General features: G+C 37.2%; 1 protein-coding gene across 2 annotated transcripts in view; it reads left to right on the forward strand.

The window, feature by feature from the left end:
• ZFAND3 (zinc finger AN1-type containing 3) overlaps window positions 1-17,955 on the forward strand; it is a 140,930-nt gene that overhangs the window by 35,786 nt on the left and 87,189 nt on the right. For both annotated transcript variants that reach the window (XM_065631299.1, XM_065631300.1), the window contains one exon: window positions 116-142. In XM_065631299.1, the coding sequence (XP_065487371.1) occupies window positions 116-142 (27 nt within the window). The remainder of the gene's footprint in view (window positions 1-115; window positions 143-17,955) is intronic.

Below are 17,955 nucleotides of genomic sequence, written 5' to 3' on the forward strand. Positions count from 1 at the left end.
TCTCTTTTAATGTGGCAAGTTACTCATTCAAATATATTGAAGCAGATTTATATGCAAAGGAAAATTGGGAATTATTATTTTTCTTGACTGTCATTTCCTTTCTCTTTTATTTTAGAAAAAAGAAATCCACACAACGAAAAAGGTTAGTAATTTTGTTAAATGTTTTTTGTTTTTTTGTTTTTTTGTTTTTTTTTTCCAGAGGGAATCCAGTCTCTCTGGTTTTTAAAGTCATTTCAGGCACACAGAGCTGCAAAGCCCCTTTCATTTCTGTAAGCATTATCTTTTTGTATAAATCAGGAGACAAGGGCAACAAGTCAGCAAGAGATGAAAACTTTGGGTTTACATTGCAATATGAATTATTACATGGAACTTGGCTATCTTTACTGGTTTTTCAAACCTTCTGAACAATGTACAAATTTGTAAATACATGATCATGAGTTCCTCTTTGTTTTTGCCCTTCCTCTCCTTCCCATTCATGGTCATAGTTTGATGTCTGTGGTTAATTAGCACAGAAGTAGAGCAAAGGGCAATGGTTGGGGGCTGTCAGTTTGCCTTCCTGTTTGACCAAATACTTTTGATTTCTAAACTAATTATCAAGAAAAATTCACTGAATTTTCACTCCCATTTGTCCTCAGATTAAACAAACAGCAAAAGCAACAAGATTTATGTAGAAGCGTGGTCCCCCTTGTTTTGGCTATCTTTGTGCTCTCTTTTTTTTTTTTTTTTTTTTTTTTTAGTGAACCTGGGAATACTTTTCACAGATTATTATAGAGATTAGGTTGTTCAGTCCTCTGTGGCAAGAGTGAACTGGCTACTGCACAGCTATGTGCAACCCTTTGTCTAGAAGAACCTGAAGTGTTGACCTAGGAGGTTCACTGAGCTCTTCGGTACAACCACAAGTCTGCCATTCATTTGCAACAGACGAGTTCTTGGCTTGCACATAAAGGTTGATAAATACTGGAGAGGAACTTGAAGTTAGCCATCCTCTTCAGTCCTCTTTGCTACCTCTTCACCCCAGCTGCCTGTTCCAAGAAGGAATACCTGATTGGTGTTATTTAGGCCCTGTAGAAGCAGCAGGCTCTGAAATGTTCAAGAGCCTCTTTGAAACTATTTCAAGTTAATTGTACTTCGGCAAAGTACTTTACAACATTCTGTCTCCAATTCAGTGCTGACCACATGCTATCAATGCCTCAGAGTCTCCAGATATTGTACAAGTGTAATCCTACACATTAAATTGCTTCAAATAAATTTGCTTTTCAGATGGTTAAGGCATAGCTGCTTCAGACTTCTTGCACATCCAGAATACAAATGCAATAAAGTGTAAGGGGTTTTTTTAGTGAGAATATAGGCTAGTAAGTGAAAAAATCCACAGTGTATGGCCAGAGTATCTCCCTTAGTGACACCACATCTTTTGCTAACACTGCAACCTCTCTTCTTTCAATATGGTAAACTGCGAAATCTGAATGATTAAAATACAGGACAGTGATGAGTGAAATTTTTCAAAAGTGCTCTTTATTACTCTGTCTTTGCTCCCTTTAAATTTATGGAAGTTTTAATATCAGCTTCATGTAGGGGCATTATTTGACTACTTTTGAAAAGCCACTTTTACAAAGTAGGCTCTTTCAAGCAAGAATCTTACAACTGTTCATGAAAACAACACCTGGTACCTCAAGAACTCAATTTTAATTGTAACCTCTGGGAACAGTCACAGAACAAACTATTACAGAGTAAGAACAAATATTTAAATACAGAAAACCGTAAACCTAGATTCTCTACTTCAATCACCCCCCAGAAATGCAGTCTGCCTTCAATCCATTTGATTGTGAGTCTAGAAGGTTTGATTTCTGTTATGGTGCAATCAGCATTGGAAAGAGGGGTGCAGGAAGTGGATTTCAGCGTGTTTAGTAGTATGTGAAACTGAAGGTAAGTGCAGCACTGGGTGGTTTGGTAGAGAGATGCACTTAGAAAACTGGAAGAAGGTGAAATGATGATTACAGTATTCATGGATTTGTGAATAAATTTCATAGCCTTTCTGTCTGGAGGTGTAATTGAAACTTCTAGAGGTGGGTGTCCATCTCTTTTCTTATTCCAGCTCTGGGATGTTTATGTTCCTGTTCTGTGAAGCACTCGATCAGCATCGCTGAATTTGAGAAAATACTTCAACTGTATAACCCAAGAATTCTCTGAGTTTTAAGGGCCTTGAGTCTTAGTTGAGTTTTATTTTTAGTTTGAAATCAAACGCATTTTTTTACGTAGGGCTATCTTGATGAGTAAAAATTACAGATTTTTAATCTCAATCTATCAAGCAGGAAATCAGTGTTGCTGGAACCACATAAGTATTGTCAATACGTATATTTGGCTTTGTGCCAGATTGTGAAATTTTATAACTTCAGTGGTATCTTTTATTCTCCTGAATCTGCAAGATCTAATAAGGGGGGGGAGGGAAGTGGAATAGATATTAATATCTTCTATATATCATCTGATCCTGGAAGTATCAAATTATTCACTATTCTTTCTATCTCCTGAACTCACTGAGATGCCCAAGTGTAGAGTTATTTCGTTGTTTTGTGCATCTTAACCCTTCTGCTTTGTTGAGCAGACTGTTATTTTGTCGTACCTAAATCACACAGTTTTTGGAGCTTACAAAATTGGCGGTCTTATGTGACTCAAAGTCACTTGAATAACACAATTTCCTCTTCTTTCAGTCTTTGTAAATCATGGGAGCTGTTTAGAAAGCTGCCTTGTCTGGCAATAATAACGCCTACTGTAAGCATGAGCTGGCAAGTCAGTGTTCCTGCCCAAATAGATTTTGCTGTTAATCAACTGCTAACTTGATCCTCAGTTAAGCTTTCTTCTTCCTTACTGGAAGCCTTTGCAACAGGTGCGCCTTGCATGTTGCCAGTTCAGATTTTGTTATCTTTACAGTATTATGTTCTACAATAAATGAGAAATTATGCTTTGTTCAGCCCTTTTTCCTAACATTTTCATTCCTAAATGAATGATTAAAAATCTGTTATGCTTGTTGCTTTTCCCTATCCTTGTAATTCCTGATGTGAATCTACGTGTCTTAGTACTTTGTTGGAAAAGTAGCAAGCACTTTCAGAAGATGAAAACAGCACCTAGTACTAGTTTTCTTTAACTGTACACAAAATGTTTCCTTTTCAGTGTGGTATTCCCTTTGTTGGCTCCTAATGGAAGCTGGTGCATCAATTTGTTGCTTCATTAGGCCGGAATTTGTTGCTGTATTCATGTCTGTCTTTGTATTTTGAAGTACATGGACTGCTCGCTACAAAAAACGGCACTCACTGGCTGGCACTTGAGAGTAGTCAGGTTTCACCTTCAGCTTTTATTACACATTCAGGCTGGAAACTAAATAAATCTTTGGGAGATTGTGTAGCTGGTTACAGTGGCAACAAAGATAGTTCTAATTTCTAGAGCACTACTAAGAAAGAACGATAACATTCCAGATATAAACAGAGATATTGTTTGGCATGCATTTAATTCTTTTACTCTATGCCCAAAGAATTTTTAAAAGGGGAAGGCTGTTAGGGAAAAGATGTCTTAGCATAATTAGTAAGCTTGAAAAGGTGAGGTGTGTGCTAAGCTTGAGAAAGACAATCACCATTAGATGGAATTAAGGAAAAAAGAAATGGTTAAATGACTTTACTTGGGCTTCACTTATGTATAAGCTTGATTTGCACTGCTGACCCCAAAGATTTTTTACTTTGTTGGTATGCATTATTCTGCTGCTTTAAAAAATGTAAAGATCTGAGTAATAGCTCTGTTTGGATTGCTAGAGTAGGGCAATATTTTGTGGAAGGATTGGGAAAGGATTTATATGTTTTCAGTTTACGCCTTTTTCCCTAACCTGTCTTAAAGTTGTGGAGGGGAAACACAATATAACAGAAAATGAGTTTATTCAAGTATAGTTGTATTACCTAAGTTTAGGATTAATTGTTTTACTTCACTCAAAAATAGTACCATCAACCAAATTACCCAGCATATTTATAGTACGTGTTCTTCGTGCTTAATATGTACAGGAGAACTGGAAGTGTGAGAGAGAAGGATACCTGAAGATTTCTAGGCTTGCCATTTTGAGTGAAGTTAGTATAATGTTACTTGAGAGGTCCGCTTTTTTTCTGTCTGTGCTATGGTGACATGGAAGTTGTGGCGTACACAGCTCCTCTGTTGCTTTGTGGCAATAGTGATACGATTTTGCTGTGTGTTACCTAGAAAGGCATTAAAGATGCTGTATGGAAGACACAACCTTCCTTTGTCTGGGGACCCGGCTGTGGGAAGCTGGTGTGTGCGCAGCAATGGCTGCTGTTTGATTTGTTCAGTTATTTCTCCTCTTTCTTCCTCCTTCATCTTCCCCCTTATAAAAAAGCGGGAAGGGGCAAGCACTGATGGAGGACAGACCTGTGAAGTATTTCTATTTCTGTACAATTGTTCATGGAAGAAGAAAAATTTCTTTAACAGCTGGCACTCAAATGTTGTGTATTGAGGTAGGACAGGTTTTTTTCTTTTTTTCTTCTTCCTGGCTACTACTAACTTAAGTTAGGGCTTTTTCCAGTCACATTTGAAAGTGTCTTTTCACCAACACAGTCTAGGAAAATTGAATGCCTTTTAATTAAGAACTTCAACACTTTACAGTTAATCAATCCTATCAGCAAACTACCCTGTAGGACATTAGTGACTGTTTCATTGAATTGCATCTTGCTAAATTCACAGTCAAGAATCTGGGGCTCATTTGTTAGAAATGTAAATTATGTTCAAATGAAAATATGACTTAATCTCAGTACTGGCTACCTGAAAAGACTGCCAAGTAGTCTTAATTTTTTTTTTTCCTCTCTCTTGACAAGGCATCACTGATATTTTCTATGTGTTTTCTTTTTCTTATCTCAGAGGATTGCCAAGTCCCATTGTACAGATTATTGACAAGCGGAGAGCTCAGCCCTTTCTGTCTCAGACTTGCATTATTTTTAGTTTTTCACCACTCTGCTTTCTAGTATGTTTTCTTCTTTATGGTAAAGCCAGTTTCTTTCTGGTTTGTTAGTATCTTGTTCACCTTCTAACTTGTAACCTTTTTGAATGACTTGTTGAAACACCAGCTGTAATGTAGTTTCCTGTGTATAGGTTCTCTGATGATGTAAAAAAAATGTTTAGAAATATGACTTAATTGCCATGATGTTTGCACATTGCCAGCACGAAAGCAGAGTTACCTATTTAGAATGTGCAATCCACACAGGTTTAATACATTAAACTTTATTGTAACTCCACTCTCCTATAAATGCATGCATAAGATAGCAGAGGGAATATTTTTCTTTTTTTCCCATTTAGCAATTTGCTTGATTTATAGAAAAACCTGTGCCCTGTTTTGTGTATTTGCTCATTTGGAAACCTTCTAGAGTTTATAGAGACACTAGTGATTTTTTTTTTTTTTCCTTAGCCTCCCTGTGGAGTTTGTTCCATATTACAATCTAATTCCATGTCCGTGTCGTGCACTCCTGAGCTGTTAATTTGTACATTTCGATGCAGTTTGTTTCATCGTGTTTTTGTAATCCAAACTGAATGTAACGAGCTGTGTGCTTTGGGGCCCCAGCCTTGCCTTGCCAATTAGAACAAGTGGTTACTAAGAGAGAGCATGTTTTAAATAAAACATGGCACCTCTGTGTGGGACCAGCAGCGTTTGGGGAATTAAAGAGGATATTTAACTCTTTGAGAAGAGAGGTCAGTATCAGTGAGCACATTTTAGAAACATTCAACTCATTCCTTTGAAAAGTATGGTGCAGATTCATGTGTCATCTTGCAAATAAAATTTAGTTTGTCGTTGGAGACGTGTTACACAGTACTGCATATGGATTATTTAGGAATGCGCAAGGATAGCTGTTGAGTTGACTGCATGTTTTCTAGGAGTGTTATTTCTAATGCCACATTAAAATTGTACAGGACTAGCAGCTAACCTTTTTCTTTCCCCTTGTACTGCTATTGGAGAGGCTGAGGTAGGGCAGACAGAGGGCCAGGTGGTAAAAGAGCTAGTTTCAAAATGTATTTTACAAGAGAAGGAATCTAGAAGCGACTCTTCTATTTAATGTAAGAGTACTAAGGTGATGTGCTAGGTGACCATGAGGAAGGGCTCATTGTTATTTTGCCATTTTGAGGTAGCTGGGAAAGGTTACCTCTATAACCATCAATATCTTATGATTATTGCAGAAATTATCCAGCATTTTACTGGTGTCTACACTAAATAAACTTCCTGGTGAATCCAACCAAGACACAACGACGATTTTGGAAGTTAACTCTACTGTGCAATTCTTTCTAGCATTCCAGCCCCAACATTTCCTTTCCTCCCGTTTCACTCTAAATTGCACGTTCTATGTGCTTGTTTATCTTCAAAGGGAAGAAGTTACTGTCCACCAAAAACCTTCAGCTAAGGACACTGAGAAGGAATTTAGGTGAACAGTCATGGGGATTGACTCAGACAACATTTCAGCAGTCCTTGCCTACACAAGCAAGGCAAGACCAAGGAAAACCTCCCTTGTGAAAACCTTTTAGCTCAGCAGCTAGGTGTGAGGGAAGCACGGCTGTTTGCTAAGGTGACTGGTAAGCAGGTGTACAGGACAAACATGATCTAGATAATAGAGAAAATGTAATTGATGACTTTTCAGTTGTCAATTTTATATGAAAGGAATGTGATCTAGCAGCTAGACAGGTAGCCAGGAACTTGGAACTCTATTTCCTTTTCACAGTCAATGAGCATTTCTTTGGGATACTAGACAAGTTGCCTTTTTTGTTTTCTACTTCTGTTCCTCATCAGTTACTGACAGATGATATTTCCCTGCTTCACTGGAATGCTCGTGAAGATAAAATATTAATATATATGATGTTCAGTACAGTAATAGTGGTCATCTAAGGAGCTGATAAAAAAATTAGAGCCCTATCTTGGGAAACAAAAGGTCATTTTGCGGAACAATATCTGTATTTTCCTCTTCCAAATCAGCTTGAAATAAGCATGCCATTAGCACATATTAGATTAAAATGGAAATTTGCCCCCTTCAAAGTCAGTCAAGGCCCTCAGGCTGACTAAATTGCTCAAAGTTTTGGGATAGGAGCTTGATCCTTTGGTTGTATGCAATGTAGATTCACACCCCACCACCACCATGTTCCACCCCCAACTCTAACATAATGTTAGTGATAGTGCAGGAAATTAGTGTAACAAATTAGTGTCACATCTTATGGAGGAGGAAGGCAATTTTATTTCACAAAATTTGTAATTAAGTTGATTTTGTCTATTTATGCTTTCACACCCATACACTCACAAGACCCAAGATGCATGTCCAAGCACGCTGGCCAACATCACCTGTGTGTGACACAGAGAAAAAGGAGTTCTGGCTGTTGAGCCCTCACTATGACAACAAGGTGGTTTTGGACCTGCCTTTTGTACCCTTGAGGAATGGATGCCGTGAGGAATCTTATTCTTACTCTTGAATTCAAAATACAGCACTATACCAGCTACTAGGAAGAAAATTAACTCTATCCCAGCTGAAACCAGGACACTTCATTTAGTCTTAACCCTCATAAGTCTTAGGGAAAATTCTGGGATTTCAGTTCTTTTCTTTCCCATATGTGGACATTCTACAGTTGCAGTTCTTTTCTTAAGCTTCTCGATACTTTAGTTTGGTCTGTTTCGCTTCTTAATCTGAACACAATCACATTGCACTATTGCAATTAATGCATAACGTTTCTTTTAAACCTTTTAACACTGTTTCTTGTGGACCCTGCAAACAGTCTAGTCATTCCTTATTCATACCAGTCTTCATATATCTATTACAAATATTGTATGTTCTCACAAAGTTACTCTCCAGAGGGCAAACCACTTGTGTAGATTTAGTCAATACAACAAAAATTTGCTTGTTTTAAAACAAACAAAAAAAATTGTCTATGAATGAGTTTACATGTAGTATTAATTAGATGGAAAGTGAAAAGTATAATGACTATATTTTTCAGAGGTATTGAAGTTGTTATTTTATGTTAAATGAGGAATTTTTAAAAATTAACATTTAAACTGTTGGACTAATTTGCAAACTTGGGGGCCGAATCCCCCTTTAGATAATTTTTTTTTCTTGTGATCACATCAAAATATCAATTTTTAGTCAAGGAGAATATTAGTAAGCTAAAATAGTTTTTAGCAGGAATCTGGCTTTAACCTTTATTTTGAGATTAATCTCCATAATGGGGCAGAGTGGGGATTGGAGGGGGGTCTTATGCTGGAGATCTCTAAGCCTGCAGGGCTATGGATAAGGCCTTTCTTGAAAAGATATCCAAAATAACTGCTTCTCTAGTAATTGAATGTGTAAGATTTTGTTCCTTTCCCTTGCAGAAAGTATAGACTGGCTGAATCTGTCACTGAAGATTTAGGAAATGGCAGGACAGCTTATGGTGCCATAATAATTAATCCAATCTGTGTGTATGCATTATAACTGTCTTTTAATTACGCTAAAAGGATCAAGGAGTACAAGAAAGCATAAGATTACTGGCCTAATCTCCTGGTTTAAATCATAGGTTATTAAATATCAGCTAGGTAAGCTGTGTTTGCTGAAAATGACTCCTTTAAACAGATACCCTGTCCAGATGTGAAGACACTGGGGATTCTGCATGCACCATGGGTGCTAGTATTCCTAATGAATAACCTCCCTCAGTATTAAGTATGAAATAAGGTACACATTTTTAGTTGCAACACCATAGGGTTGTTTCCACGGAATTGTACTCCCATTCATTGTACTGAATAGGAAGCAATGTAAGACATTCTGTCATGCCCCGTAACTTCTTACTACAGCATTTACACATTGACCTGAATAGAGAATAATTATTTTCTTTATAGCATTTCTATAGAAATCTAATTAGTCCCCCAGTGCTTCAAGAAAATAAGTAATTTACCATCTTGACATTTCTGTGAGTTGAGGTGGTGATATTAATGTTCACTATACATAGATAAGAATCTAAAGCACAAATGTCAAACCTCCGTTGATATTGGATACCAACTTTGAGAAGCATTGGGACTGTAGCCTCCCTCCCTCAAAGCGTCTGATTTTATGATGCTTTAAATATTGAAAGTACCGATCTCCATACCTTCATGGAACTGCATGGATATTGGATACTTCTGCTAGTGGGGCCCCAAGAATACCCATTTGAACATCCTGAAAATAGATATGAGTAAGAGGAACTTACAGACATGGGGTAGAATTTATTTCTCTCTGATTTCTCTTCACCATTTTTCTGGGGGTTAAAAAGAAGTCGAGCCTAGCAGAAAGGAGCTTTGCTTTCTATAAAATTCTGATGGCATGTTTTGAACTTCTTTCATTCTATCCAGTAAGCAAGTTAAGGGTCCTCTAAAAGAGAGGACTATGATTGTTTGCATTCATTATGAAAATAATTTAAAATTAAGTAGGTCAGATCACAAGTGTTCAAAAATGATTAGTTCAGATACTTGCTGATTTCAGACTGCTTGACTTTTCAGGCTTAGTGGTGGCTTTTGCCATCTTGTAATGCTGCCCCCGTCCTTCTGGTATAAAAACAAATAAATTCAGTTTTGCAGAACTGTGACTGTTACTGGGCCAAAGCATTTGGAAACCACGAGTCAGTGGTTGAGTGTTGATTCTGAGTGTGTTGATTCTGAGCTGTTGGGCTTCAACTGGGTCCCAAGTTGGACCCAAATGCTCTGTCTCACTTGTGATCAGAAGTGCAGAAGCTGAACGAGGAGCCTAGCGGTGATCTTCTGTAGACTCAGTCCACCTTCTGGGATTGCTCTTTCTTTGCTGCAACAAGAAAAGAGCAGAGTAGTACTAGTAATGGTCTTCAGAGCATAACGTGAGATTTTTCTCACTCCCTTGCATTAAGACTTCTCAAAGGACGCATTTGGAGGGGGACTCTGGTTTGTATATTTTTAACTGCTGCTGTTACCCACAGCATAGCTGTTTCTTACTTGAATAACTGAACACATAAATGTAATGACAAACAAGGTTAATGAACTTGGTGTATAAGGAGGAAACCTTGGATCTTTCTAAACTTTGTTTTGTATTTTGGTACATTTATATACATTAGCAGTTCAAGAAAACGAGTAGCATTTTATTTGATCTCGGTTCCTAAAGAACAGGAGCTTTTATAGTTTGGGATTGGAGCATTTCTACCCAGCTTTGTAGGAAAGGTCCTGTAGAAGTGGAGGGCAAGTTAGGAACAGCAAACAGATGTCTTGGGTTGTAAGCATTATAAATGGTCAAAAGAAAACTTGTGCATCTTAAATACTTTAGGATTGCTCAAAGCGGACTTGGTATTCACTTTCTTCCAGTAATTCTCTTTATCTGAGGTGAAAGTTGTTTGCAGTGAAATAAATCAATAATAAAAGACACATTTCTTTATTGGTAATGGTATTAAGGTACAGGCTTTGCTCTCTTAACCAAAGATTGTGGGTTTTTGCCTTCTGTGTTTTGTTTTGTTTTTCTTTCTTTGATTCGGAGTAGGAAAAAAGCCTCCACTACTTTAGATGGTGTCTGTGGAGGTAAATACTGGAGTCTGGCTCATTTCTATGTTGAAAATGAAATATATTGTGGTGTCTACCATTGTGTTTTAGTGATGTTTAGTATAGTATTACTGCTCTTAATAGACAAGCTTTCATTCTCCTCTGTTGACAAGTTCTACCCTGCAATATATGAAGAAATAGCAAGCTGATCCCAGTGTAGGTGCGTGCACTTTTTCACTGTGATGTTTTCTGTGCCTCAGCAAAGTCTGTGCATCATTTCAAGTCCTCAGCAGAACTGCTGTCTGTTCAAGAGCTTTGAGCAGCAATTTAAAAGCTAGATTTTGGCAACACTGGCTCCGTGGTGTGTGGAATTCGTTTGGCTGGTTGGTTTGTTTTGGTTTTGTTTGTTTTTAATGAGGTTTACTATTACCTAGAGAGAATAGATATAGATAGAAATAATCCTAGATACATATAAATAATTCTAGAAATACAGAAGCGTATAATGGATGTTGACATCTACCCCATTGACAAAGGTGAGTTAATGTTTAGAAATACTTTATTAGTCTTTATTCTGCATGATTTCTGTTAGTGTCTATAATTCTTATTTTAAGAGAGTTAAAATTAATTTGTAACTGGAAACTTTCAAGGGTGTAAGTTAAGATAGACATAGTAGTCACTTGTTTTGATAACATGAAAATCGTAGCTCATACATGACTACTGCTGGTCAGAGGTAACTGGATGGATTCCATTATGAGTAACATTTTTTTTAAAATTGGACTCTCAAAACTATGGGCAACTGAACTGAAAAAAAGAATCCAAAATCAAGATGTTTTGCAATATTCTCGAAATCAATATATCTGGTAGCTGTGGACAGCAGCAGGTCTCCAGAGCATTTTGGTCCCTTTTTTTTTTTCTTTTCCTTTCTTTGAAATGGTATTGGTGTGCCTCAGTTGGGGGAAAATATATAGGAATATTCATCAAACACGTTTAGAAATGCAGAGTGCTGGAAGCTTTTGTAACAGAACCTGTTTTTCTTAGTGGTAACCAAAAGAGCTTTTTTGATGTAAAGGTCAGATTTCATGTATTTGTTCCCACTTGAGTTCTTTTTGACAGAATGAAAGGTATTTTGCTCTTGATTTATAAGATATTTACGGTGAGTTAGTACTGCATAAACATCTGACATTGTGAGCAGCTCTGTGTTCTGCTGACCATGTCCTAGTAAATGGTGAAAGGAATTTTAAGATATTTATTGGGGCCTTTTCTGTAGGTACTGTAGCAAAGCACAGAATGTCCATTTACAAGAGAGCAGAAGTCATTGGTTTGGTTTTAACTTGAAACCATTTTCTCTTCCACACAGCAAGCTAGAATAAGTAACTCCCTGTAGAGTGAGAATGAATAGTCAGTTGTGACACTTTCCATACACACACCTGAGCCTGAGTAATTAAATTGTGCCTTAACCTACAGGGAAGGAAAACTTATGGCTCACTTTTGACTTCTGAAGATGTTGTCAGTAGGACTTGAGAGTGTATCTCCTTTTAGGAGATTTCAGAAAATAAAGTACTAAACCTTGTATACTATGATGGCAGCTTGTTCTATAGTTTGGCTTACCAAGATATTCAAATGAGAGTCTAGCTGCTTTTAAAAAAACCAAACAGATAATCTTATTTGTGTCATGACACATGATTTATATAAACTCAAATTGAAGATGATTTCTCTGAAGAACAAGAACAGTATGTAAGCCTTTCTGCATTCTACTATACTGATCAGAATCCATTTAATGGGTTTTGTAAGGGTAAGAAAACTTTGAAACCGTTCTAGAGGTTTCAAAATCTGAAACAGATTTTTAATATGTTTACCCATATAAATGTGTGTGAAGATGGCATTTCAAGGCTTATGTTATCAAGCAGAAGTCTTGCACCTTAGGCTGTGCTTGAGTAATGCCAGATTCAATGATCTTGTCTGCATAGGTTTTTAAATATTCTTCTTCAGCGCGTAGAAAAATACTGAAGTTCTTTACCAATTTCTTTTCCCTATGGTGTTATGCCATGACAGTTAGGAATAAAGATCTCTTAAACTGGACCATATTGTTGTGTCTACGTATTTAGTGAGAAAATAAGCTAAAATGCTGGTCTGTGTTTATATAAGGAAATACATATGCACATACACACTCTGTATTTTTATAAGTATATATGTTCTTCTCTGGAGACATTCAAAACCTGCCTGGACACATTCCTGTGTAACCTCATCTGGGTGTTTCTGCTCTGGCAGGGGGATTGGACTAGATGATCTTTCGAGGTCCCTTCCAATGCCTAACATTCTGTGATTCTCTCTAGGTATGTGCTCTATATTTTATGTAAACGCTCTAAAGTGACTTTTTACTCCAAATCATATGTTAAATATTTCCCATTATGAAATTACTTCACTTTTTAGAACTTTATGTTAATCTATTACATTCCTAATCAAAATAATCCTTTAGAAATTGAAAGAACTTAGTGATGTGCTAAAAGCCACCTGTGTTCTTGTGAATCAACTAAATTTTACCTGCTAGATGCTCCAGAGGAGCAGATGAGGTATGAAGCTATAGAGGTCACTGGCTGAGCACTTGTACGGAAATACTAAGCTACCTCTTGTTAGAGTAACCTCTTCTGGAAGGGCAGAGAAACTATTTTACAAATTTTGGTCTATTTTAGTTATTTTAATGATTAACATAAAATTGTGAAACAGTAAGAATGACAGTTAGCCTCCTGGCCTCTTTGCTGTAATGTGTAAACAGGGATGTTGGGAAGGAATATCATTGCAGGATGTGACAGTCCAAAGCAGTCATTTACATTTACAGAAGTAGTTCCTCTAAATAAATACAAAGCAGGTCTTAAATAATCCAAAGCATTTGAGGTAACTTCTTATTTAAGCAAGTAATCAATCTTAAATTCATGTATTTGTAAATTTTATGAAATTCCATTTTTCATTGAGGTGTATTCCTAAACTGTGGATAGACGAACAAGCTAGTGATATCCTTTAGGCTTTTTAGTTAACACAAGTGCTAAACTTCATGTAAAACCATCTTTTATTTCAAGTTGATATGTTTTAATGTGAACAGTGACTGAGAATCCTTCTTTAAACTCCGATCACCAATTTATAAAACATTTTGAAATGTGAAACGTGATTAGAGTAGCATTTACTAAGTTTAAAATCTGACAATTCTTTCTAGAACTGCCAGGTTAGAACCAATTGATTCCATTTCGCCTTTCCTGGTGAAATTCTAAGCAATTCAGGACCTGGAAATTGAAGAGTAGCATAAGCTGGTGTGAGATGGTGTTATTGAGCAGGTGAAGAAATTCCGTGTTCTTTTCTGCATTCTTCACCAAGTTGGAGGCTGAGTAGCGGTAGAACTTGTGTAAGGATCTAACTGCAAGGGTTGAGATGTTTGCTGGGTTCTACTCAACCTTCCCTTTTGCTTAGACAACAGGAATTCCATGTGCTTCAGCTGGTAGACCCCCAGTAGAAGCCCTTCAGCACACAGCTTGGCAGGTGTCTGGGTCATCTTCTGCCCTCTTTGGTTCCCCATTCCCTGGAAGACTTGGGATTGGGGTGGTGGGAAGTTACAGTGGCATTTACTTCCAAAACCTTGACCTTCTTTTTTTCTGGCTTATATTAGAAATACCTTCTTCCCTTTTATATTGTACCTTATGTTGTATACAGCAAAAGGCTGTATTGTAGTAAGGACGTGGGCACCTTTGCAAAACACTGAGTCCTGCATACCTGGATTAATGAAAGGAAGATTCCCTGAGTTTTGGCTGTACTGCACCTTCCAGTTGGAGTATGGTTGAGTGAAACTAAGGAGGAAATTACTATCATGGCTTTTTTGGCCTGTGCTGTTCTGGCTCTCCAGGTACAACTTTCTATGCTAAAACCTTTCTATGGTAGTATTTAGTATCATTTATTAAACTTAGGCTTAATATGGAGTTGAATTTTATGGTGAACTGCAACTCATGTTCTGCCCTTTGCTCAGGGGAAAGCAAGTAGGAGGCTTCCTGCCTCTCTTCCCAGTTTTACTGCTGATTAGTGAAGCTGAGACTGGAAAAGTGTTTTTCTGGTGTATAAGTTTGTGCAGCAAGCTATTAACAAACTTTCAGTTGTGCCCTAGTCTATTAACAGGAATATACAGGGGTACAAGAATGAATTTGTTGAAAATTTTATGCCTCCATGACCTATTGTAGAACGTTATCCTGCTGCAGTGTTATTAAGTCATTTTTCATCTCCTCTTAAATTAACATTGACGTTCTATTACTGGATTTATTCTTGTCTTCAGACTGGAACATAAAAGAAAAAAATCTTATTGCTGGAATATTAAAATTAATTGTTTGATAAGCAGTACCTTGCTTGAAGTAGAATTCTCCTAGAAAGATGATAATGCAAGATCAATATCTGCTTTAGATTTGCTTTCATGTATGAAAAAGGGCTTTTGGAGCATTCAGAGCATCAGGAGAATGCCGGAGGTAAGGATGAGTTGAAATCGCAGTAAGAAAGAGTAAACTGCAGAAGAGGAGATACCCGTGTCCATCCATGCTGGTATTGCAAGGGACAGTAACTCTTCAGGTAGTTCTGCCTTTAGTGGCATGATAGTGCCTTTTCCATAACTGCCTTTTGTCACTGTTTCTTATTTGGTGATGTGAATTTCATGTGATGTACAGAGAGGTGGTGAGGCTGTTTGAAATGAAATGTCAGCCCTGGTGGTTGGGGTTTTTTTTGTTTGCTTTGAAAAGAGCCCTTTTGCAGAACTCGGTGAAGGTTTGAAGCAGGCAGGTTTGGAGCTGGCATTTTACAAATGCTTTCACTGTAGATTTTTGCTCTGATTGAACTTGGGTCAACCCTAACTAGAAGTTATTGATAAAGAATTTATTTTCACTTATGGAAGACAAATTTGCTTTATAATCCAGTTTCTCTTTAATACTTTTATCAAAATTTCAGACTACTCCAGGTGAAGCACTTGTTTTTAACTTGGCGGAAGAGGCAGATCCGTAGAGAGAGAGAGCTGCAGTGTTCAGCAAAGCCAGTAAGAGGTTGGGGTTGGAGAAGTGGAAAGAAAATCTTTGCTTTGTTTTTAAGATAATTTCACCACCCTACTTGGAGACTTAGAGTCCTTCAGATAAAGCTTAGGCATAAAAGTAGGTGAGCTGGTATTTGACAGAAGTGGTGAAGCACAGACTTCTGCCAAGGGGGGTGATGTATGCAAGGAAAACACTCAACACTTCCACAAAAAAGGTGAATGGCAAATAATTCACTAATTAACAGCCCTAGTCAGAAGCGCTCAATTTTCTGAGAGATAGTTTTTAAATCGGTCATTTCAGAACCTGTTATATTCATTAGGCAAGTGATGATTCGCTTTGTGTTTGGTTTGTGTTTTCTCCTGGTGAGGTGGCCAGCAACACGTGACAGCTGAGGAAGAAGAAAATTATCTTTAGTTTGTTCTGTGGGATAACTGGGTTTTTCCAGGAGTTTTTCTAGTGTCTTGTCTTCCACTTGCTTTCTTGTAGAGTGGCAGCAGAATCACATAAGGTGTATACCTTTAAACACACTTGGTTAAAGTTAATGTCTTCAATTATGTTCATCTGTCTCAGATATAAAAATAAAACCAATGTAAAATAAATTTCAATAGTTTTGTACCTAAAACATTTTAAATTGGTGCAAACTGTTGGTTAGAGTCATGCACTGGCTAGAGAGGTAGGTTGAGATAGGAAAGTTATGTGTTGAGAGTTAGCTTCTTTCTTCTGACCCATGTTGCTGAAATTTAGATCATGAAAGGGATAGTTGGAAACGTTTTCTGCCCGAAGTCTGAGTTGTGTGTCTCATTTGGTGGAACTGACTCTCGATGTAATGGCAGACGATACAGGATTTCTGATCTACTTTTGATATGTGATGTGGGCTTCAGAATACTTTGAGCATAAAAGGCAAATAAGGTAATGGGGTTGTTTCATCCTTACGAAGAATGAAGGAAAAATGCTCATTTCCCCGATGCCTACCAAATGAAACCAAGAGAACTGAAATATATATTCTTAAAATCTGAGTATTACTCTGCAAGAAAATAGCATTTTGTCCTCTATTTTCATGTCAAACACCATGATATTTTTGCACTTGAGCTAGATTTGGTCTCTACTTTTAGATTGTAAAATAAAAGCATAGGTTTGTGCATATTTTAGCTTACCAAAAAAAGTGCGAGACACGAGTGTGAACTTTTAAGGGTTAAAATAAGTGAGGGTAACACTGATTTTTTTTTTTTTTTTTTTTTTTTTTTTTTTTTTAAATTGTTTTCCTCCTTCCTTCTGAGAAGCCAGACTGACACAGGATATCAGCTCTAGCTTGGCTCCCAATAAATGTAAAGAATCTGAGGTGTACCTTACTTTGGAGCTGCCTTTTTTCAAGTGTTCTTACAGCACCATTCGTCTAACTTACTTTTTCTAGCTTGGCCTCATAGGCTGCAACTCCTGCCTTAAGCAGAGCGTACTCATGAGTAGTCTCAACTCAGAATGGATTTTTTTTTTTTTTTAAGGTTTGTGTGAAAGTTCAGGTTATTCAATTTGATCTGCAGAAAAGTAGATAAGAAAATAGGGTATCGGTTTGAACAGAAAAAACCTCATTAAATGAGGGACTGAGTTTGGGATCTCTGTGTTCTGGATGGCGATGGTTTGTGCTGCTACCCGCCCAGCTCTACAGATGTCTGCTGGAAACAGTTCCCTTATATAAGGGAGTGTTTTGTTGTGTCCCTGAGTGATAAGTACACATCCATCAGTGTGGTAACACCTTACAGAGTGCAGTACAAGAAGGTTAAAGGAACCTGCATCTGTATCTCTGATAGCTTTCTGAGAAGCAGTTTGAATGCCTGGGGTGTGATACATTTTCTGTCTTGTGTCATCTATAGGAAGCGTTCCTTACAAATCAGACGTTCTGTGGTAACCTCTTTAAGTTCTTGAAATCAAACCCACAGTGTTCAAGAATTGTAAAACCAATATTATGAAATTTCTCTAAGAAGCAGACATGCATTTGAATGTTAAGCAGCATGTTCCTAGTATTTTTCACTGAGATCAAATAAGTGAAACCTTAATAGTTTTTTATTATTTGTTAACGTGATGAGTCATTTGTGATAATGCTTCTCCCTTCCCCCTGTCATCTTCTTCCATGTAGGTATAAATGGTAAATGTGAGCTGTATTTTTGAAGCTATTTTCTGCATCTGTGTTGTCCGGTGTTTAAATTGATTGGGCCTTTTCTTTTAACTCCCATAATGAGGTTTCAAAACTGCTTTAGTTTCTGATCAAAGCTTTTAGATACGTTCACGCTTGAAATGTACGGGGCTATCAGTAAATATTTTTTTTCTATATGTATGCTCATTACTTTTGCAAAGGAACTGAAAATGAATCTTAACTCTAACCTGGCAAAATTGCAT

This window comes from Caloenas nicobarica, chromosome 3, assembly GCF_036013445.1.
Source record: "Caloenas nicobarica isolate bCalNic1 chromosome 3, bCalNic1.hap1, whole genome shotgun sequence".
NCBI lineage: Eukaryota > Metazoa > Chordata > Aves > Columbiformes > Columbidae > Caloenas > Caloenas nicobarica.